Source organism: Talaromyces proteolyticus, assembly GCF_021365285.1.
Source record: "Talaromyces proteolyticus strain PMI_201 chromosome Unknown BGW36scaffold_3, whole genome shotgun sequence".
Taxonomy (NCBI): domain Eukaryota; kingdom Fungi; phylum Ascomycota; class Eurotiomycetes; order Eurotiales; family Trichocomaceae; genus Talaromyces; species Talaromyces proteolyticus.
This window is the reverse complement of record NW_025764279.1, coordinates 2,632,869-2,654,902: the sequence shown is the minus strand read 5'-3', so window position 1 is coordinate 2,654,902 and position 22,034 is coordinate 2,632,869. Positions and strand designations below refer to the sequence as shown.

General features: G+C 45.2%; 6 protein-coding genes across 6 annotated transcripts; 2 read left to right on the top strand and 4 right to left on the bottom strand.

The window, feature by feature from the left end:
* Positions 1-266: 266 nt before the first annotated feature.
* On the bottom strand, positions 267-2,099 carry BGW36DRAFT_372922 (peptidase S15). The gene has a single exon (XM_046215527.1). It carries the CDS (start codon positions 1,983-1,985, stop codon positions 273-275), a length of 1,713 nt encoding a protein of 570 aa, XP_046075850.1. The 5' UTR covers positions 1,986-2,099; the 3' UTR covers positions 267-272.
* Positions 2,100-3,035: 936 nt separating this feature from the next.
* Positions 3,036-4,578, bottom strand: BGW36DRAFT_395106 (MFS monocarboxylate transporter; the record flags this gene model as incomplete). Its single annotated transcript, XM_046217998.1, has 5 exons — positions 3,036-3,189; positions 3,254-3,351; positions 3,419-4,216; positions 4,270-4,486; positions 4,544-4,578. The coding sequence occupies 5 exons, from the start codon at positions 4,576-4,578 to the stop codon at positions 3,036-3,038; spliced, it is 1,302 nt and encodes a 433-aa protein (XP_046075849.1).
* A 5,113-nt stretch (positions 4,579-9,691) lies between these two features.
* Positions 9,692-10,844, top strand: BGW36DRAFT_372919 (Ctr copper transporter family-domain-containing protein). Its single transcript, XM_046215526.1, has 4 exons — positions 9,692-9,898; positions 9,958-9,988; positions 10,060-10,555; positions 10,612-10,844. The coding sequence occupies exons 1-4, from the start codon at positions 9,776-9,778 to the stop codon at positions 10,664-10,666; spliced, it is 705 nt and encodes a 234-aa protein (XP_046075848.1). The 5' UTR covers positions 9,692-9,775; the 3' UTR covers positions 10,667-10,844.
* Positions 10,845-11,060: 216 nt separating this feature from the next.
* Positions 11,061-12,585, bottom strand: BGW36DRAFT_289485 (major facilitator superfamily domain-containing protein; the record flags this gene model as incomplete). Its single annotated transcript, XM_046210671.1, has 3 exons — positions 11,061-11,647; positions 11,704-12,365; positions 12,473-12,585. 3 exons carry the CDS (start codon positions 12,583-12,585, stop codon positions 11,061-11,063), a joined length of 1,362 nt encoding a protein of 453 aa, XP_046075847.1.
* A 2,840-nt stretch (positions 12,586-15,425) lies between these two features.
* Positions 15,426-17,271, top strand: BGW36DRAFT_117415 (uncharacterized protein). Its single transcript, XM_046209267.1, has 7 exons — positions 15,426-15,852; positions 15,899-15,918; positions 15,975-16,079; positions 16,149-16,384; positions 16,435-16,581; positions 16,644-16,739; positions 16,790-17,271. Exons 1-7 carry the CDS (start codon positions 15,633-15,635, stop codon positions 17,163-17,165), a joined length of 1,200 nt encoding a protein of 399 aa, XP_046075846.1. The 5' UTR covers positions 15,426-15,632; the 3' UTR covers positions 17,166-17,271.
* A 2,750-nt stretch (positions 17,272-20,021) lies between these two features.
* Positions 20,022-21,894, bottom strand: BGW36DRAFT_289753 (vacuolar protein sorting-associated protein vps17; the record flags this gene model as incomplete). Its single annotated transcript, XM_046210698.1, has 3 exons — positions 20,022-20,890; positions 20,941-21,394; positions 21,451-21,894. The coding sequence occupies 3 exons, from the start codon at positions 21,892-21,894 to the stop codon at positions 20,022-20,024; spliced, it is 1,767 nt and encodes a 588-aa protein (XP_046075845.1).
* Between the last annotated feature and the right edge of the window lie 140 nt (positions 21,895-22,034).

The window sequence follows — 22,034 nt, the reverse complement described above, 5'->3', positions numbered from 1 at the left end:
TTTCAGCGTATCCATCTAGTAATCTAGGGACAGGTACGATTTTTTTTGAACTATATGTGCGGAGTTATTTGCCGCTAGTAAAAAGATCCAGTGGACTTGCATGATCTGTATGATCTGGATGTCTTCTTTAATGTCTTAATCAGACAAGTTGAATATTTACCAACAACGGTACAGGAAGCGTGCATTCTGATTTTAAATTTCAGATTGCGCACAGCAGACAACTTTACTGTAATCTTCGTCTTACCTTTTCATATTCTGATCTATCTCTCCATTCAATGCTGTTCAATGACAGGTAAAAGCAAAAATGACCCAGTAGCCCCGCCAGTATAGATCGTCGTCGTTCCTCCGAACACATCAGCCGGTCTGTCCTCGGGATGATCATGCAACCACGGGCCCGATCCTCTCGAAACCCACTCTCCTGTCGGTATATCAGGTGGTAGAGGTCGCTCAAAGTCCTTGCCACCTATCTGAAGCGCGATCTGAAATCCAGGAGGCAAGATGATATGTGTTGGCCAGATTTCTATATCGAGCTCATAGACCTTATCAGGATCAAGAAGCTGGATCTCGTCATGGGTGTGGTATGGTCGATAAGGTAAGCTACGTTTAGAGTCGAGTTTTCGATGAGATGCACGAAGCCACCCCTGAGCAAGGGGCGTGCGTGGGTCAATACTACCTGGAAAATCAACTTCTTTACCGTCTGGTGAGAAGGCCTGTAACGTTACGAAGAAGTCTGCGTCAGAAGTTGAGGACGAGACGAAGAGCTTCGCTGCCATTGGACCCGTTATCTCAGTCTCCTGGCTAGATGGAGGAGACATAAATGTCACAGGTTCGCCTAGGGCTTCAAACATAATACTGCTTTGCTGAGTTGGAAACTGCCACGTCAGGGCCTTTTTTGATGCTTCAAAGTATATATTCGTCCATCGTGTTGACCGCAACGGCCACTCGGGCTCTCTACGAAGTTCAAATTCGGTACTGAATGGCCGCCTTAAGTGTAGTAGCACAGGGGACTCTTGGCCCCAGCCATTATCGATTCCCTTGAGGAAGTGGTCAAGGAATTGCCTTTGCATCTTTATCTTTTCGTCAAGGTAGAACCACTCCTCGTGCCTACCAGGGTGAATCTCTAACCACTTCTTAGTCGATGCGGCTTGAGTGAATGCTTCGTAGTTTCCTCGCCCGTGAAGCCCAAACCCACCTAAGTTAGCTGCACTGAGAAAGGGCACTGTAATTTTAGACCAGTCGGCGGAGCGTCCCCGGTAATACTCATCGTCCAAATGATGATCTAGAGCCGACTTCGCAGGATCAGCACGATTTGCGAGTAAATCATCCTCTGAAAGCCGTTCTGGACCAGTCGCACGTTCCATAAGCCATGGATCCATTTGTCCTTGATCATTTCCATGTTGATTTGAGACAACTTGACGCGAATACCATTTATCAACGAATGAAATTGAAGCAATTCCACCATGTCGAAATTTGTCACGGTAGTAATCTGCTGCGCCTTCCCATGGGATCATGGCGGCCAGATGGGGTGGTTGCAAAGAAGCAACTAGCCACTGCGAGACTGCATAATAGGAGATGCCCAGCAAACCAACTTTTCCATTACTCCACGTCTGGCATGCTGCCCACTCGATAGCCTCATAGAAATCCTTAGTCTCACGTGGAGAATAAACATCGAGGAACCCTGCAGTTCTTCCCGCTCCTCTAGAATCGACCCGAATGCAAACATAACCCCAACTGGTCCAAAGCTCCGGGTCAACAGTCTCCCATGTCATATATGACTTTGTGGAGTTTGGGAGAATGTCGGGGTGAGTTTTCAGAAGCCACTCCCATTGACGAGCGTAGGGGCCGGATTTATATTCCACTCCTTTTCCATACGGGCCCTGTGTCATAATAACCGGTGCAGGTTTTTCGTCATCAGGCCTGAAAATGTCGGCCCGGAGTAGAAGTCCGTCGTCTGAAGGGATACCCACATCACGTTCGATGATCATCTTGCCTAGGTGGTTCTAAAGACTTTTTGGTGTAATTGAGCACGGGATGACAGAGAGTTCTGCGTAATATTCAATCACTTCAGTGCCGTAGGCTCTACAATACCAAAATTTGGAAGTGATAGCGTGAATCAGTGATGTCCGTCTCTGTACGAACCTATCTTCGATAACTTGCTATTTATAAGATGTTTCACCCATGTACGAAGCATTAACGTCATATCAATCGGATATTTTCGGAGTCGAATTCAAAGACAGCTTCCAATCGCCGCGTGGTCTAGTTATAATGCTGGTCCAATTGAATGAATGGAGTGACCGAGGACGGTGGGTTTCTTATTGCGGGGTACAATATGCTAAATATTTATGGAATTTTAAAGAGCTTTTTAGAGCCAAATCCTATACCCCCCAGCCGGATACAGACGGTGAATGTGTGGCTTAATTACAAATGTCGGTCCCAATCGAACGTATATATTGACCGAGGGCAGTGGATCTCCCCACACTTTCTGAAGACCACCCTGAGAAATAAAGACCACTTAATGGTTTATATGTAAAATTCAGGTTTAGTGGCATACTAACGACGCCACAGAACTCGGTCGTTAAATAGGTGTAATTGGCTACCATGGACATAGGAACGGGTATCCACATATCCACATTCTCGGAGATAAAGGAAACACGGATATATGAACGGAGGTAGAAACATAGTAAAGCCATTTACTGTTGCTATACTGAAAATTAGAGCCTTGTAAAGGGAAATGTTCCTTATGTTGTGTTCTTTGGCCCAGTATGATTCCTTAAGCACACCAGACTCAGGGCTTAGCGTAAGGGCAGAGATCGCGACAGGGATCACATTGCTGAATTCTGAAAATCAAAGATGTAGACACAGGTAACAGTAGCCATGCAATAGAAGTACTTTATTGATAGGGTAAGATCTGATCACTAGATAAATTAAACCTATGTCAGATATATTGAAAGGTACACCATATGTATCTATTCTAACGTGGGTTAATACGATACGTTCCCATAAAACTAACTTGCTCTATCATCCAGCTGTCTTTTTCAAACAACAGCAAGCAACTTCCGATCTTGTGCCATTCGGGCAGCAGCTAAAAATACACCACCCAGGAGAAAGCTCACACCGGAGTAAATCGACAAGGACAAGTAACCGTACTTTCCAGCAAGCTGGCCGCTTATAGGAGTTCCGGCAAGAGATCTAGACAATTCATTAGCCTTTCCACTCCGAACCAACATAGGGCACAGAAATATCAAATCCTTACGAGAGCGATATGGATGCCATGATAGCTCCCAGTGTCACTCCACGAGCATGAGGAGGTGAAAGCTGTGTGGCACAGGCTGTTTGAAGGGCAAAAATGCTCTAGACAAGGTTACTTCACATCAGTATTATTTCATTTTGACAGCACAGAATCAGAAGGTGTACATACCCCTTCTAAAAATCCATAAGCAATAGAGAAAATAACCAGACCAGCAACGGAGTTTACGGTTGTCCAACATAAAACAACAATTCCAGCAACAAATGTTGAAAAGGTGATGCTGTTGAATGTCCCATAGTGGTCTGAAACAATTCCCATAGTGATCCGACCAACAAAAGAGAACGCATTGATGATAGAAACGCTATAGAAAGCCAAGCTAGACGAAAAGCCTTTGGAAATAGCATACGAACTGATATAAAATAATGGCGAGAGCATGCCGAAGTATACAATGAAGAGTGATAGGCAAGTGAGCCTCACTACTGGCTTGCGCAGTATAGAGAAATCTGCTTCCCGCTTATTGGTCATAGATGCGTGCTCGAGTTCCTCCGCTAATGGTTTTGGTGTCTGTTGACTCACAATGGTCTCAGGACTCCTTTCATCCACAAGGTTGGCATTAATGTTCGGTGGCGGACGAACAAAGACACAGGTTATGGCAAGAAGAGGAAGCATTATGAATCCCACGATCCGCATAGTCCACTCAAATTTCAGGTTTGGGTAAGTCAGCAATCTTTCAATTGCGATAGGCAAGGTAGTTCCTGCAACAGCAGCACCAGAGAGAACGATCCCCATCGCAGTTCCAGACTTCTTTTTGAACCATTGGCTAACGTACACGGTTGATGGACAGAAAACCATAGCCATCGAAACCCCGAGAAGAACACCTTGAGCTAGAATGAATTGGTAAAGCTTGGTGCACAAAGAGGTTAACATTAGCGCAGAAACTATTCCTACAGAGCCGATATAAATCATGATCTGTTGATAGGTATTAATCATAGTCAAATGTACTCCAGCAACAATCGACTTACTTTTCCCCCAAACTTGTCAACAAGCGAGCCGACCACGAATGTTCCACTGTAGACGCAGGTAACGCTAATCGCTCCCAGCCAGGAGATGGTGAATTGGGATTCATCTGATAGCTGGTTTTTCTTATAATATGCTTCAAAGACGCCGAACATGCTATTAATTCCTACGGTGGCAAACAGTGCGAAGAAGCCACCAAGGACGACGAGACAAGCTTGCGGCCTAAAAGTTGTCTTCAGCTAGTTTCACTTGAAAAGGATAATAAAGTGTGACACCTACGTGAATTCGCTTTCCACTCTCGAATTGAACAGCATATTTCAAGTTCTTTAATTCTTGGAGCCTATTGTTTGGCCTCTCAGGAAAAGGCAGGAAAGGAATGGTTATCATTCTGGTTCAATTGAAGCGACCTGTTCGGTTTATAAATATGATATTGATAGAGAATTGTATATTCAGAATGTGGACTATGCCACTTAATCTTTCGGAACGACCGCTAAGGTCAAAGCTTACCCCAAGTATACACCTCGGGGTAACAAAAAGTTGGCTAGAAATCATGTCTACAGCAGCCAATTACATCGACTTAATACCCGAGCACTGTGGAACGATCATGACTCGACGCTATGGCCTGGCGTCATTACTAAACCTCAATTTGAAAATAAATGTTTTCATCTTTAGTAGTTGGGCACTTGGATAATATGCCATTTTAGTACTTCAAATGCTGTTTCATTACTCCATATAGAGCCCACCACTCTCGGCCATTGGATGCGTTCGATTGGGGCCAGTTTTCTAAATAGTTTACTAAAGCTGTTATATTTTAGGCTTAGCAAAACTCAATATCCCAGTAGGCTATTCCTCCAAAACCCAATTTCTATGGTCCGTGAAGAACAACGATTTTGATTCCTCCGCAAGCGCTATGAAGTCTGCCGTGGAATGGAGACCATGTACTGTGCCCAGTTGCCACTTGATCAAGTATTGAAGTGGCATTTGCCATGCTGGAGAGGAGGATTCATGGCACGACACCATAGCTACATCGGCATTCTCAGCGATATCTAAGCACTATTCAGCTTTAACATCCCTAGGTGAGAATATACAGAGTAACTGCATTATTTCAACCTCAAAGATAGTCTCCTTGAGAACAGCTTCCTTTAAATGGCTCCAACGATGTAATCGAGACTAACGCTAGATCTGCAGTGTTCTGATAGCATATTTCAGAACTAATCATTGAAATCAATGAATTATTTAAATTTAGCTGTAAGCTACAGCTACTTCTTCTACTACACATATGAAAATTTCAGTCCCCTTCTGCCAAACGCTTCAAAAATGTAGGCCAAATATGCCAAATCTTCCCTGGGGCTTAGACAGAACTGGTGCATAACATAGGATGTAAGCGTCGCAACTATTGCTGTCCCAAAACTTTTGTTTGCACAATCAAGCATTGAATCAGATATTCTCTGTGCATAATAGCTGCGTCGAAAACTCGCGCTGGTAAGAGCTGATTGTTTGTTATCCCCTTGGGAAAGAGGGGAAGCGAATTTGCATGAAATGCTATCTTGTAACCCAGGGTGATGAGATAAATTAGAATCAAAGTCGGTGGATTCCTGCATTTTGTTGGAATCCAACCCCACGGCATTTAAAATCTGCAATGCTGCAGTAATTGTTGTATAAATAATTACCAGTCCAAGCCAATAAAGAAGAAGTAGAGGTATGACAGACTCATTCCTGAATGTTACTTTCCCATCGGTGGCGTTTATTTGATTCGGATTTGAGGTTGGCTTGATCAGGAATAACGGTCCATTAAAATCACAAGTATTTAATTTATGGTACCATTGTATCAGCTCCTCTTCGATATGGAACGCTTTAGCCAGCAGACTAGAGGCTTGACTAGGACATATTTCTTTGTTGGAAGACTTCATCCGTTCAAATTCTTCGACTATGCCTGGTATTTTAAACAAGATATCGAGAAGTTGACTGTAAATGTTTGAGGATGTTTCTGTACTAGGGCGTATTGTCTCTGAGAGTGGAATATCACAGCGACCTATGCACGCGGCCAAAAACTAGAATCTGCCATCAGTATTTGACACATAATATAAGGAAAGAAGATACATAAAAATGAGCAGAAACCCACAGCAATTGTATGGAGTCGGCATAGGTCATGACCTGTAAGTGATAGACCTGATGAGCGGCATTGGTTGGCAAAATTACATGCTGCCTTCACATGGATCATCCACGATTGGATATCACTAGGTACACAAGTGTAAAGCTCATACATAGCTAAGATCATGGCAACATGGATGAAATCATGGGGATTTCTGACATGCTGATAAGCACACACTTTTTGGATTGCCAGAGTGTAGTATTGTCTACTAATGGCGAGGAGGTAGTTGTCCTGTTGTGACATAGCGATGTGTGTGAGAGTTAAAGCGAACACCGACGCATCAATTATCGTAGATTTAGATTCCATTAAAGTTGGGAGAATCTCGGCCCAGGAGACCGACGTCATATAAGTTTGTGTACCTGACCATTTTGGCGGCAAATAATCTCTGAGAAAATATGAGAGGAGTTGCTCCTGGTATTGTCGTGCCGTGATGCATTTTTCATTATGAATAAAGTGGGACTGGCTGCCCTGGATAGTACTGGAAGCAATCACTATTTATGCATACAACAGCTGGGTATGAATGAGCAAGATCGAACCTACTATTGCGGATATCCCCTGCAGGTCACCGTTGACACATGACATCGAATACATTCAGGCCGCGTTTTATCGCACTGAAGTCGTGTGAGCCGTCACCAACGCGTACTTAGCCTCATATTTTCAGATACTAACTTTAACTTTCCTCATAAGGCATGTTCGACAACTTTGTGATTTCCACGAACTTCTCCCCATACTTCGGTGCCGCTACTTCTTTCAGCAGCCTGGTTATTTTGCTGACCGGCAAGCGAGCTACATTACTAGCCCGATGAATGTTTAAGAGCGTATAGTATAGACTTCGCGGCATTAACCCCGGCTTTACTCGGTCATACGCCGCAGCCGGATTAATCATTTTCCCCTCACCTGGCAGCGCCACCTCCACCTCCACATTATCATTAATTCGACGTTCAGCTCTCGACATGTCGATGCAGCAGATTGGGAGATATGGCGGCAGAAAATTAGATTCGCTGTTCAGACTACTAGCTACATATAATTTGCTAGTTCAGAGTATCATGGCTTGTATAGAGAATAGATTCATTACATATTTATTCAATGTAACATGAAAAAAATTGGAAATTATATCTCATTTTTCAAATACTTTGAAAATGTAGTTTTACTCTTTAATAGGAAAATATCTATAGAACTACATTGATAATTTTAGTAGGCGAATACATATATATAAAGATCTTGGACACCTGCTAACCAGATGAAGGTGGTTCTTCCAACAGCAACACTCATCTGCGATTGGCCAAGTTCAAAAGAGTCGATAGTAATCTACTCAAGTCGACGCTCCTCCCAACATCAAATGTGACTTCCCTCATCAGCAATGAGTCTCATTCGCTCGGCGCCATGCTGACAACATGAACCCAGCATTGATTCAAAATATAAGAAATGAAAGCTGCAGATAAATGAGCAGAAGACTATAATAAGTATATAAAGTAAAGATTATAATTTAGAAAGAATAGATTTAATAAACAGTATCAATTAATAAAATTATCAACTATTTTTATATAGATTATTTATCATTAAATATGATAGATATATACAGTAGGGTGACAAAAGTTTGAATATAGCACCACAAAAATGGATAAGGTATGGGTGCCCTCCCCATATCAATACTAATAATATCTCAACTGTTGCATTATTTACAGGCGACCCCCAAAAAGCCTAAATTAACCCGACATAAATGAGGTAAATGCAGATGAAAGACTGGTAGGAAATCTTAATACTATATTCAAACTTTTGTCATATTAGTGTAAGCATGAAACTTATAGATAGCTAAGATTATAGTAACATGGATGAAATTATGGGGATTCTGACATTATACATGCCAGCATTTTTTTTCCCGCAGTTTCAAGCGAGATATTCATACAACTCCGACACTAATCATCTGCATGTCGTCGTTATGCCTACAAAGCTACACGGTAGAAGTTTAATCTACAAACGAATACAATACTATTTCAATATGACAACATCCTATACGTTATATATCTTTATGATGGGCATTGGAGATTACTAGCAATTACATTGAAGTTAGGAGGACGGGTTCGGAACATGGAGAGAGCTTTTATGGTTAAGAGATCCGATTCCTCTAATAACAATAAAGGACGCCAGCATATTTTCAGCCATGGATATTCGTTACAGAGATTGCGAGTCGATTACAGACGATGAGAATATGAATTTCGATACTCCAGGAAATCCAGCGGAAATTGCGGACACTCCAGCGAGTGCTACAGTTGCAACGAATAATCCAGCAAATGTACACCCTACCCTCAGGCCTCCTCATCTTCAGGATGTTACCGCTACTCACCATGCCTGGATACTACAACATCGCAGTAACATGTAGTCGATTCAACGCAAAAATTCCTCTGAAGCTCCGAGCGGTATACAAATTGAACCATCTATGGAAACATCAAATGTTTATAAAGATTCAGACGACCAAAATAGTGACGATGACTGCCTTTACGTGCTCAATAAATATCTGAGTTCTGAGAATATGCGTTTTCTTAACGGTCTCAGAAATGGTCTCAGACGGAACTGAAGCATTGAGTTGCAGAAAAACGCATTGGAGGTTATTCTAGCAAATAGAGACGCCTTGCACGATGCCAATAATAGATTGGCGCTTTGGGTCAGAATTCTTTTAGGATGAAGATCAGTCTCTTTGTAGAGGTCCGTCGGTGATATCTTATTTGCAGCACTGGAGAAAATCAACCTCGAGCTACCTAAAGATCCAAGGTGAACTTGTAAGAATGGCAGACTATGTTGTCTATGCAAACAAATCCCATGGTCTGGTTCCGGGGATGTTAGTTTTGATACAGAATTAGGAGGAGAAGAGAGCGAAGAAGGTGAATAGAACGGAGAATCAAGACAAATCAGTGTCTTTTTCTTTGTTTAAATGAGCTACAGAAATTCATATTGGTATGAGAAATACTCTCCAAGCACGTATAGTTAATTGTACACATGCATAACAAAGTAATGAGGATATTCCACTCTCACTCAATCGTCTCGTGGTGTGGGGCTAGGCGAGTAGCTGTCGGCCAGTTAGCGTAATCTACCGCGATAATAATCTGCTCAAATCGACGCTCCTTCCCCACATCAACTGTCAGCAATGAATCTCATTCGTCCAGCGCCAGGCTAACATTATGAACCCGGCATTGATTGGCTGCGCAGTGAGCAGGTTAGAGATGGTTTTCAAAACGGGCCGAATATATAGGTGATGCTCTTGCACTTGCATTGGTGTTCTTCTTTGTGCCATACTATAGACTTCATTTTTCAGCGTACTTTTGCATCGAGATACCCAACCGTAATCAACAGAAATAAAAGTCATGGATATGTCTGGGATGACCATGGCTACGGCCTCGACCACAGCTTCTGCTGCGTCGTCTGCTATGACTTCGATGAGCAGCATGTCTAGCATGGATATGGGGACCGGGAGCTGCAAAGTATCTGTATGTATCTTTCTCTCGTTATCTTAACCCTAAGAGTAACTGCTGACTGTGCTGTGAAGATGCTGTGGAACTGGGATACAATTGATACATGTATGCACCTCCCAAACACAGCCCACCACCACATCAATTGATGTACGATGGCCCTGATTGTTCTGTTCTAGGCTTCATATCAAAGTCCTGGCACATCACCTCCCACGGCATGTTCGCCGGTTCCTGCATCGGCGTCATCCTACTAGTCATGACACTCGAATTCCTCCGACGTCTCTCCAAGGAATACGACCGCTACATCCTGCAGCGCTTTAAGCGAGAAATCGCCCTCGATGCATCCTACAAGCGAGCGCAAAAGGCCACGGGTGTAGAAAGCTCCTGCTGTGTTCCCGAAAACGACTCTAATACCGGTGACAAGAACGGCACCACCACCACTATGAACAACAATAATCCTCTCTTCTGTGCTGGAGCAGCACCAACGATCCGCTTCCGCCCGACTTTCGCCCAGCAGAGCATTCGCGCCCTGTTGCATATGGTCACCTTTGCGGTTGCGTATTTTGTGATGTTATTGGCTATGTATTACAATGGGTACTTTATTATTTGTATCTTTATTGGTGCATATCTTGGCGGGTTTGTGTTTACGTGGGAAAGCATCAGTATTGCGTCTGAGTGAGTTTATCGTTTGAGTATTGATGGTTGAGCATGGCTGACTGAGTAAATTGTAGACCGACTCCTGCTGGGACAGCGGCGACGGAGGAAGTGACCGTGTGTTGCGGATGATATGAATAGAGTGCTGAACGGATAGTACATATGTAAAGGGCATGATATTGTGATACCATTAGTGAATAGCTCAATAGACTTATTTACCTCTACTATATTAAGGACTTAAAGTTGAAGCTTCTGGAGCGATCGATATTTAATCAAATTAAAATAAACGCAAACATCAATTGATATTGAGTAATCTTCTTCTGTTACGCCTTAAGCCTGGTGCATGCGTACATGTAATTGTCGATATAGTATGATGAATAATGAATGAATTAAATCTATATATCTATGAACAGGCTGTCAAATGCCGACTAAATAAGTATGTTTGATCAATTTCACATGTACACGAACACATCGTACTAGAACTTCAATATTGCTTTTCCATTTTCACGTCCACAATCCAAGTGAACTATAGTGAAAGCTCTAGTTCCTTCTCAACTTCGTCGGCGCGGAGGCGGGATTGGCGCCTTTCATAGTACACGACAAGCGCGTAGGCAATGCTAGACACGGTTCCAACGAGGGCCATAGCCATCAGAATCCAGTACCCCTTCCTGTAGTAGTTTGGAGCATCGCTCTTCAAAAAACAGAAAACAGCTACGATTCCGCCCGAGTTGCCAACACCGATCACCCAGCCGGAGCCAATACTACGTTGAGCATGACCGTGCAAATTCATAAGAACCCAACAAACGATGATTGCACCAGCACTAAAAGCACCCATGGTGATAAGGCAAATTCCCAGATACTCGACAGAGAAATGTTGTGTGCCATGGAAGCTCAACATTAGGGCCACTCCGATAATGATGAGGAGATCTCCAAAAAGAATGAATGGGAAGCGAATGCCTGCTCGGTCAGACCAGACTGCCATGATCAAACAGAGACCGAGAGCAGCAGCAAATGGGGGGACACTGTGTAATTGCGTTTGAATTGTCTGGTATCCCAGTGCCTTGATGATAGTAGGTGCGAAGTAGGAGAAGGCGTAGATAGGAATAACGATGGCTAGAATTTCTCGTTAGAAGGAGGAAAATTCTATATCACAGGGGGGGGGGACCTACTGAAATACTGGATGGCGGCCAAGTACACTTTGATGTCTTTGAAGAAATCGCGCACATCAGACACTTGCACCGTCGTGTCGCGATCCTCATCGTTGCGAGTCTTAGCAACAATCAGGGCCTTTTCGTCCTCAGTCAACCAGCTGGCTTCTTGTGGGAAATCGGCAACACAAAAGAACGCGGCGATGCCAACTAGGATGGACGCAACTCCTTCCAAGAGGAAGATCCACTGCCAGTTGTGTAGACCTCGCAGGCCGTCCATGTTAGCAATGGCAGAGGCCAGTAGACCACCAAAGGCGCCAGCGAAGATGACTGAAGACCAGTAGACGGTAAATCGCTTCTGCGCTTCAACTCGTTTGTACCAGAAACTAATCAAATAGAAACTGCCGGGGAAGATACCAGCCTCAGCCAATCCGAGGAAGAAACGGGTCGCGATCAAACCACCATAGGATTTCACAAAGGCTTGGCCGAGCATAATAACCCCGAAGGCGATGATACATCCGGACAGCCACACATGCGGGGTGAATTTCTTCATTAGAATGTTGGAAGGAATCTCAAACAAGACATAGGGAACGAAGAAGACGAGCAAGGCGACATTTTCGCGGTCGCCATAGAGATTAAGGTCGTCCGGAAGACTCATGGTGAGAGCATTCGAGATGTTGACCCTGGCGCGGGTTAGCACGAGTTGAATGAAGGAATATTATTTATTTAATAGTCCGATTTAACGGCGGTATCCAGCCTCCAGCCTACGAGGGGAAATGATCAAACGTACCGGTCCAAGAATGCGACTAGGTAGATGGCAAAGAGCATTGGCATGACCCTGAAGTCAATCTTGCGAACGAGCTTGGCCTCGTCGACGTCGCTAGGGAAGGCTCCCTTCTCCATGCTGGGCGAATTGGAGTTGGGCGGAATGGGATCAATTTTGTCATCCTCTGCGAAGCGATTAGCAATCGATTGATTGTTTGACGGCGGAAGCCGGCGACATACCTAGAGCACCCATGGCTGGTGGTGTTTTGGAGCTGTGCAGGTGAGGAAGGAGGGGAGCCAGGCTGCGCGCAGAGGCAGTTGCAGAAATGGCGGGCACGTGAATGGCCTGCTGTTTTGGCGTGGAATGTTGACGATGCGTTTTGTTCTGGTCTGGCTGGCAATCGTCGTGGGTTGAGCGTGCATTATTATTATACGGCCAGGCGTGACCCACTGGCACTGCAACTACCCACTGCCTAGTACTACAGTGTGAGACCCTCCGGCTACTGCGACACGACTAAGGACTACGGAGACTGCTATGACTGGTCCGCGATCGGCACCCACAGAGCACGCATTGCCGAGCGCGCGAAGGAGCGAACGATGGTCGAACACAGGTCGAAACGGCCTAAATGGCGCTTTCTTACTAACATTGTCCTACGTGGTGGATGTGGCACAGCAGACAGGAGTAAATTAACGCAGCGAAGGCGTTCGGTTAGCCTGAGTAATATTCTTATGAATATGAACTAACGGAGCCATTGAATAGCGGGATCATAGAGAGCATAACACGGCATGAGGCAAACACTCGAAAATCAGATGCAGTGGGCACCCGCTTCCTTTTATGCTTTATGCGCCGAACGCACATCATGGTGATGGTGTATTTGGCCCTCACTATGTACGGATATGGATTGGCATGATCGTTATTATGAGCTGCACGAACAGGCTTCTCTGCAGATCACTCGGAAGTCAAGCAGCAGACACCGCGAGGAGACAAAGCCAATCCGCGCACGACGAAGGGGAAGCTGATTGGCACTATAATTATTAGTTGGGATTCAATATTGATTAGTAGCTGACTGCATGCAGGGCTAGTGGGCCTAGTACGTACAGTGCGTGGTGCGTACTCAGCCGGCGGGGCCATATGAATGGCATCAAGGGTCAATCAATAGGAACAATAGACGGTAACTAGGAATTATCGCGGATGAATGATTGAGTCTTTTAGGCCAACGGAGGACGGCTGTTTCTGGAGTAGCGTGGCCGGGGGGCCGGGGTAGCCTTAGGGGTCCCTAGGTCGCCTAGAACTTCATTGGTCTGTTGACTTAAGGTAAGAGCGCGGCCGCCCCTATTGATCGTTTACGCTTTGTGGTAACCCGCCCAACACCATCCCTCGGACCGGGTTCTGATTGGTGGAATGGTGTATGTACCTCCACTTCCCCCATAGTGTGGGCCATCTCCACCAATCGCAGCGTGATCTGCCGTGAAAGTCGAAACCCAGGCCTGTGCTTGGCTGGCTCGAGAATCTAAGTTTGCTTCTTCTGAATTACCGAATTCGTTTGACTTTGACTCGGAATATTCATCCGCATCCTGAGAGGAAGAAGACGAAGGAGGAGGAGGAGAATGATAATAATAATAATATAGGATCATGTTTGAGATTCAAGATCCCCAGACGGCGACGCTTCAGCCGTCCGTCTTCTGGAACATCGAGAAGTCTATTCCCATCATTTGGGGCGATACGAGCTACCAACCCAGACTATGGGAATTGGATCGTACTACGTATCTGCTCGATGCATGTCGTAGTAGCACGATCGCTGAGGAAAGCTTGGCAACTCGGGCTTCGGTCAGTATCAAGTTAATTACCACAATCACATCGAGACTTCAAACATTACTGCTAATACTCCGTCGTCGAATAAGTAGCAAGAACAATCTAGTAGCAGTCTGAGTCTCGGCCCGTCTCGCCACGTTGCTCTCTGTCTCAGCCATACCCTCCCTGCAGGTGGCTTGTGGCATCATACGACGTAGGGTTATGAAACTGCTCTCCGCCCCCACAGCGGCACAGCAGCACGTAGTATTAGCTACAGCCGAACCGATGCAATAATTCCACCGTGTTATTCTTCTTCGTATATAACTAGTCCTCTTACTCTATACCAGTATAGCATATAGTACAGAGCTTATTCCGATTAATTGCCTGATGTGTGCGGATTATGCACTATTAAGTGTTAACGTATTACCAGATCCAAAGAAAACTCGGCATGGGGGCCAGATGGAACACACAGGCTGATTACATGACGCCCCGGCGAGCACGTGTTGTTGCTGTTCCTACACAGTCCTCAAAATTGAGACGGTTCTGATTGCAGCAGGAAGCAGGCGATCCGCTGGAAGATATAGCAATAGTGGCAGAGGCGGACCGAGTATTATGAACAAGAGCATTGTATGTATGCTGAGCTTAATCAGTTCACTCACGATTCGCGCAGGAAATTATGGGCGATGGCAGGTGCCAACTCTGGAGGAAGGACCCCCCAGACCCGTTTTCGCCCGGAACGGCTAGCAGCGCTGCGTATCACTTACCGGCTCTGACTAGTATAAGCATTCACTAACCACTACCACTCCCCGCAGCACCAATGACCACGCTGACACTGGCGACGACGATGGAGGCAATTCCTGTCCCGTCTTGGCTTTTCGGCGACAGTGAATTATCCCCCGTCCTAGCGACCGCAACTGCTATGGCGTGCTCCACTCCTCCTCACTGGCCGCCATTGCCCCGTTGCCGGCGGGGTGTCTGATCCTTCCACCATCTTGCTGAAGAGATGAGCATTGCGTATCCATTTTTACTTCTTCACTATGCTACTAGTATCAGGCTATGAGCTTGGCTACCGTCCGCGTATTTCTATGCATGTGCGTGTGCATCCTGGTAAGACCTAAGCGCTGATTCCACTCCTTCCGCCTCCTCCACAGCCCTGACCGACATGGAATATAAGGGTGAGAAATGAAAAAAATTGGTCCTTCTTAAAGTATGCAGGCGGCTAGAGAAAGGCTCGGATTTCCCACCCTTAGCCTAATGCGGTCAGCCAAACTCCTCAGGACTTACAGGAGACCTCGGGGTGTTATACTTTATAGTTGTTGTTCATTCCCACTATCCAGCAGTTGCGTTGTTGTCAAGAACAAGTCCCCCGGATATCCTCGCTCTCACATCCAAGATGGCTACCACAACGATCGCGTCGGCCGCCCAGTCGACGTCGACGTTCGTGCCTTACCATGAACCTCCTCCGGGCGTGACGTCGAATCCCGATCATCCAGAGTCGCTTGTTAAACAGACCGACATTACTATCGGGATAGCCCTGCCCATGGTTACCATTTTTTATTTTGCCCGTGTTTACGCACGGGCCGTCATCAAGCGTTCCTGGATAGTTGAAGACTGTAAGACTTTCAAGCCGGAGATGTGACTGTCGCTAACTGAAATTAGGGCTCACTACAGTAACATGGGTGAGTTTGTGTAACAAGATCCAACAGCAAAACTCCTAACTAATTGATATCGTCAGGCCGGTATAGTATCATACTGTGTAGTGATGAGATTTGTCATGGCAAATCATGGCGGCCAACATGTTTGGGATATCACTGCCGAACAGGCCAAAGACGCTGCATACGTGAGTAATCAATGTGCCATGGGGCGTCAAGATATGAAGACATCTCGACTAATTCATTTTCCATCTTAGTGGTTCAATGTCGCATCGGTCCTCTACGGCGTCTTCATTTTGTTTACCAAATTAAGCGTCCTATGGCTCTACCGACGAGTCTTCTCGCCCATGAAATGGAGCCCCTTAGACATTATAATCGTCTCGCTCATTGTGATAATGGTTGGCTTCTACGTCAGCACCACACTCGTCAAAATTTTAGAATGCATACCAAGAGCAAAAATATTCGACAAAAATATACCCGGAACATGTGTCAAGTTCGTCTATTTGCCATGATTGTATGAAGGCCGTGCTAATGACCTAATAGCGTTTCGGCCCTTTTGAATGCCAGCGGTCTATTCAATACCATTACCGACTATATAATTCTTCTTTTGCCTATACACTCAGCCTTGAGGCTTAAGCTGAATAGAACGAAAAAGCTCCTTGTTATTGCGGTGTTCACCTTTGGTCTCTGGTAGGTGCAATATTAATAACCATGTCAGAATGCCGGTAGAATGCTAGTACTAAACTCAATAGCGCGCCTATCTTTAGTACGGTGGGATTTGTTGTTCGAATCAGAGTCAGCGACAGTCCGGATACCACTTGGAACCAACCAGACATTCTTCTTTGGGGGTAAGTGGATGCTCTTACTTGCATCTATGGACAGTGCTGATAAAACACAGATGCGCCGAGTTGACCTCGGGTTTTTTAGTAGTGTGCTTCCCAGAAATGTCATTCCTTCTCAACCGTCGTTCACGAAAGCAACTCTACCCACGACGACCGACAAACAGTGTGTTAGACGGATCGTCCTCAGCTGCTGCTCAATCGCGTTCTCGGTCCCGAAAAATGGGAAGTCATATGGGCAGTCATATGGGTACTCACCGGGATGACCTTGGATATTACGAACTTGACGACGACCTTGTTTATGGTGTGCGAGTGAGCCCTTCTGCAAGCAACTCGAGATTACATGAGCCGGCGCAGGGTACGGTGCAAGTTCACCATGAGATTACGATACAGTCGAACAAGAAAGAAGAATTTGTACAGGTGCATGGAGTATAAAAGACACTTGACTTGGATGCCGATTTTTTTCCAACTTATGATGAAACGGGCTTTGGGATTGTTCTAGTAAATATTTCTAATTATTTGATACCTATGTATTCTAATTCTATCCTATTGTTTACTGGTCTATACCGATGCCATTCTGACATTCCTGAATGCTTCAAAATGTTGACTATCAGTGAGTGACACTGCGATAGGCGTTTGGCTATCAATGCCCGTGCAACAACGTACGATATTTGTGGGTTCTATTTTGTCTCTCACGATCTGCTTCTTGGAATACGTGCACGATAAGAACCTTGTTTTTGGGGGGGGGTATTTCGTTGATTCTTTCCCTATTGGGGGTCATGCAAGTCTTTTCTCATTTGTGCCCCCCCTTGCTACCTTTTAAACCCTTGCAAGTTGCCACCGACCACTTTCAACGGCGAATATGCCCATCTTCGGCAAAAGCCAAATGATTAGACTAAGAACCTATATCCTCCTGTCATGCCGATTGGCTCTTTTGTCCTTTTTCAGCCCCTTTACGACGATTGGTATGGATTTCCGGACCCTAATCCTGCTTAGTGATTGGTTGGGTTGATCATTGTGTCATGTCCGAGTGCCGAATTATTGTCCGATAACAGTTAATTACGACTGTCAGACAAACACCATCATGTCACCATGTAAGACTTTCTTCTGGTGTAACCATTCAAATAAGGCATGATAAAGGCGGCCAAGGCACTATGATCATTCTAACCTCTCTATTTCGGAGGCCGTGTGCTATCATAGTCGGCGTTTTATTATACGCGACTATATATAGCATGTAATAGTCTAGTAATATGAGTATTAAGAAAATAATCAAGCTTTTACGGCCAAAGATGGGACCGGATCAACAGTATTAATGATTATTTAGCATAAGCAATCATTACCTGTTAAGTCTGGATTTGTCTTGAAATTTAAGACTACGAAGTGGTAACTAACCCTATACGAAACGCTTGAACCTCCTGATCGACAGCCGCTAGCGAAATGGCGATCCCTGAATCCATAGCAATCCCTGAATCATATCTTTGTTTGTGCTTAGCCAAGTTTACTGTACATGTCATTTATGACTTCGTCCCCACTGTGGATGGCAAAAAGCAATAACTTCGATAAGTACAAGTATAATATTAATTAGTATAGTTCTCGATAATGCTTAGCCATGACTAAAATTTTACTCCTTCCCAACTTGGACTGAAATTATGAACGAAAAGTGCAGAAGGGGAAGTTTCTCGCGCACAAGAAGGGTAACGCACAGTTCGTTACTCTATATGGGCCGGCGTCAGCACCAGCTTGGCGATCTTTATCTGCATGCTGTCGATAGCAACTTAACTTTTTATTAGTTAACTACGTTACATGCGACTCTATGCAACTTGGGTTCTTATTAATCCGAGTTAAACATAGTGATGTCGCTGTTTCGGTACTGAATGTTTGCGTCGTTTTGTTTTGTTTTGTTTTTTTTTTGACAGCCCACATTGTATATATCTAACATTCAGAAGTTGAGAATTCTCCGTAGTGCCGCCAATTCCAGAACTAAGGACTTCTAAGCAACTAATTATACAAATGGAAGAAACGGAAATGCCCGCCGTGGACCACGTTCAAAACTATTGACAGACAACGCCCAAAGACTGGGTCAGACTATTACCAACTCAACATAGTGGTAGTTAAGTTTTACCCACATCCAACATACACCCGTGCGCTGGTAAGTGGGAAGTTTTCCGGGTAGTTTCGCTTTTTAGTCATACATGAACGATTACGATGGTCAGCATAATTGCCATGTTAATAATAGTCTGTGCGTGGCAATAAGTTCTTACTACTTAAGACTCACTAGTTATGTTGTAACTATGTGCCTACTGCCCAGTGACTTATTATGCCAAATTTATCCACGATGTGGAATTGTGGATACTGGATGACATTGTTAATTATTTATTAATAATACGTGATAAATATGGGGAATATGACAACAGAATTAACGTATCACCTCAATGCCTCGAATGGTCGTGGAATAGTATCGTCTACGTATGTAGGGCCAGCCTTGGCTAAGCCCTAACCATGCGAGCAACCTCAAGAGAGAACTCAAGGTGACGGAACAAACGTTCGTAGTTTGTTACGCTAACGGTGGCTATTGACTATTAACTTAATGAACTATTTGAAGCATCGTATGATCATCCACTATTTTCTCGTTACTCATACATAAATCCGCACGGAGCTGCGATATGTGCATTATATATCAATTGATGTAATGCTCGTGTTTTGTCGATGACACTGTCAACTACATTAGATAAGGATTATCCTGCGCCAGGTAATGAATGATAACATTGAAATATGAGGTTCCTACAATATGATAATGCACCGAAGAACTTGGCTAGTTATGGGTATTCTACCTAGTTATTCTGAACTGCATATGTCCATCTATTTCTGGTTGAAACATGTAACTGGTCTTGGATCGCTGAGTTCCGTTTGCCGAAGTCGTGTTGTCTATCTGGTATGTCGTCGTTTATCACCAGAATGATATTATATTTATATATTACTATATCGGTTGCTCTACGCGTGAACTTCGTGTGATTGTAGGCATCAAATTATTTAGATTGAAACATTAATTGACGTTTAATATCCATTAATGCACGAGCAGCCATTACAGAATGTTTTTATGCTAGAACAGTAATATATTCATTTGCTTTAACGCAGTGTAGTAAATTCTATCTACACTGGCATCAGATACGTCGTGGCTAGAAATAAAGTCATGATAATGACATAGCAAAGAGATACGAATAAAATGCGGGAAGCATTGACAACAGGCAGATAGACTGATGCGCATGCATACTATACAGCCACTGTCGATACCTAGAATGTGCTCGTCGCGAGTCGACTGGCCGCATTCTTAGCATCGAGTCGGCCATCGTCGTCCTCCTCGGCAATAGAACTAACGCCGCTCAGAGCTCGCGCCCGTCCTTTGCTAGAGCCATCACCATTCGTGCTGTCATCCCCTAGAACTGGGACGACGACCGTGCTTCCACTGATGCTCCGGCTCAAGCTATCACCGCGACGAGGAACACCGCTCCACGCATCACCTTTCGGCCCTTGACTAGATGCCAAACTCGATCTCCGCACTGTAGGGTGAGACTCTCGTCCAAGACGACTCAGTCCCCCAGTCGAATCGATTGCTCGAACATCAGCACGCACGCTTTCAAGCAAAGCCAAAGTTCGACGTTCCGCCTCAATCTCTCTTAGTGTGTAGTCTCGAAGGCTTGCTAGGACATCATCGGAGGTTCTGCTGAACCAACGTCGGGTTTCCAGTAACAAGTTGGCTGTTACTCTTTGTGTCTTCTTAGTAAGGTAAGTTTCATGCCCGATGGCATCATCTAAAGCTGCGATAGCCTCGTCGACCTTGTCTGTGCGAACAGAAGTACTGCCTTTAAGCCGGTCCGCGGCTGCGCGCTTGCTTCGCGCTGTCTGTTGGGCTTGGAGCAGCTCCCGCAGGAGAATGTGACGATTTGTCAATGTCTCCTTGACAATGAAAGCGTCCGAGGAGTGGTATTCCAATGGATCTCCTAGTGTTGTTGCTTCCGCAGTAGCCTGAGCCGCATGATAGTCACCGGTCGTTTGAATGATGCGCCCAAGTTTACGATAGGCATTTCCTAGCCCAGTATGTGTTTCCTGCACATGCATATGACCAAGCTTGACACCAAGATCAGATTCTGCTAGACCAAGACCTGTACTCATGTAAGAACACGCCAGAATTTCATGGTTACTGTCCGCATACCTCTTCGAGATTTTACTACACGGTCCACCTTTTGACTAGTGTCCAACGCACCGAGATAAAACCTTTTCACAACTGGACGGGCGTTCTGCAATTCCGGAGTATCATCTGGCGGCGGCGCAAATTGTTTGATAACCTTTCGCCGAACACCTGTCGCTGGCTGCTTCATTCTGACAACAGGACTATAGCCAAAATCACTTTCAACGAAGAGTACAATCTCCTCATCGTGAATGAGGACCTCATTTCCAAAGACATTATTCAACCACCTCTGCATCGACGCCTTGACGCGGATCTCGTCTTCGTCGGTTCCCGCCCCGGCCGGTGTGAGCGGGGGAGGCACAGCCGGCACAAGAGCTTCAGGATTCGAGGATATCAAGTGCTCGGAAAGTTTGACAAACTCTGAATGGGTGCGACGAACATCTCGATATTGGGTAGTACGGAATTTGGGAATGTTGGTCTAGCACGTGGTTAGCTCAAGCTTCCAATCCCCCACTTCAAGCATGTAGAACGCACATAAACATCGAAACGTAGAATAGGATCCTTTTTGCCCGTCCTTTCCAGCCCCGTCAATTTCGCCTGTAGCTTGTAAGCTGGCGCAAGGGGCCTAGCATTTTGCCGAGCCCCGGTTTGATAGCGAGCAGGTGTTTGAGACTGCCCCTGCTGCTGGGGAGGCTGTTGGTTGTCGGCAGGCTGAGATGGTTGGGTGTTCGCAGATTTGCCAATCTGGGCGCTTTGAGACGACTCTGTTACATTGGCAGGCGACAATCCTGCTTGCCCGCTACTAACGCTTGTTTCGTTTTCGTGGCCATCTTCATAGGATGGCTCGAGGTGCGGAGGCAAGGGTGCGGGAAGAACATCAGCAGCCTGGCCGGCAGAGGCAAACGTGTTTCTATCAGCACGTGGTGATCCCCATGGCGACGGCTCAGCAGGGTCAGGTGAAATTGAAGAATAGTCCATTTTGTGCTTCGCGTCAGTGCGATGATCGTAGGGCTAGTCACTGCTCTGGCGCGCAGGCAACCTCCGGCTTTTCCAATGCGACAAGCTTCAACGCATGAATAATGCCACGCAGTTATATCAGAAAACAGTGTACCATACAG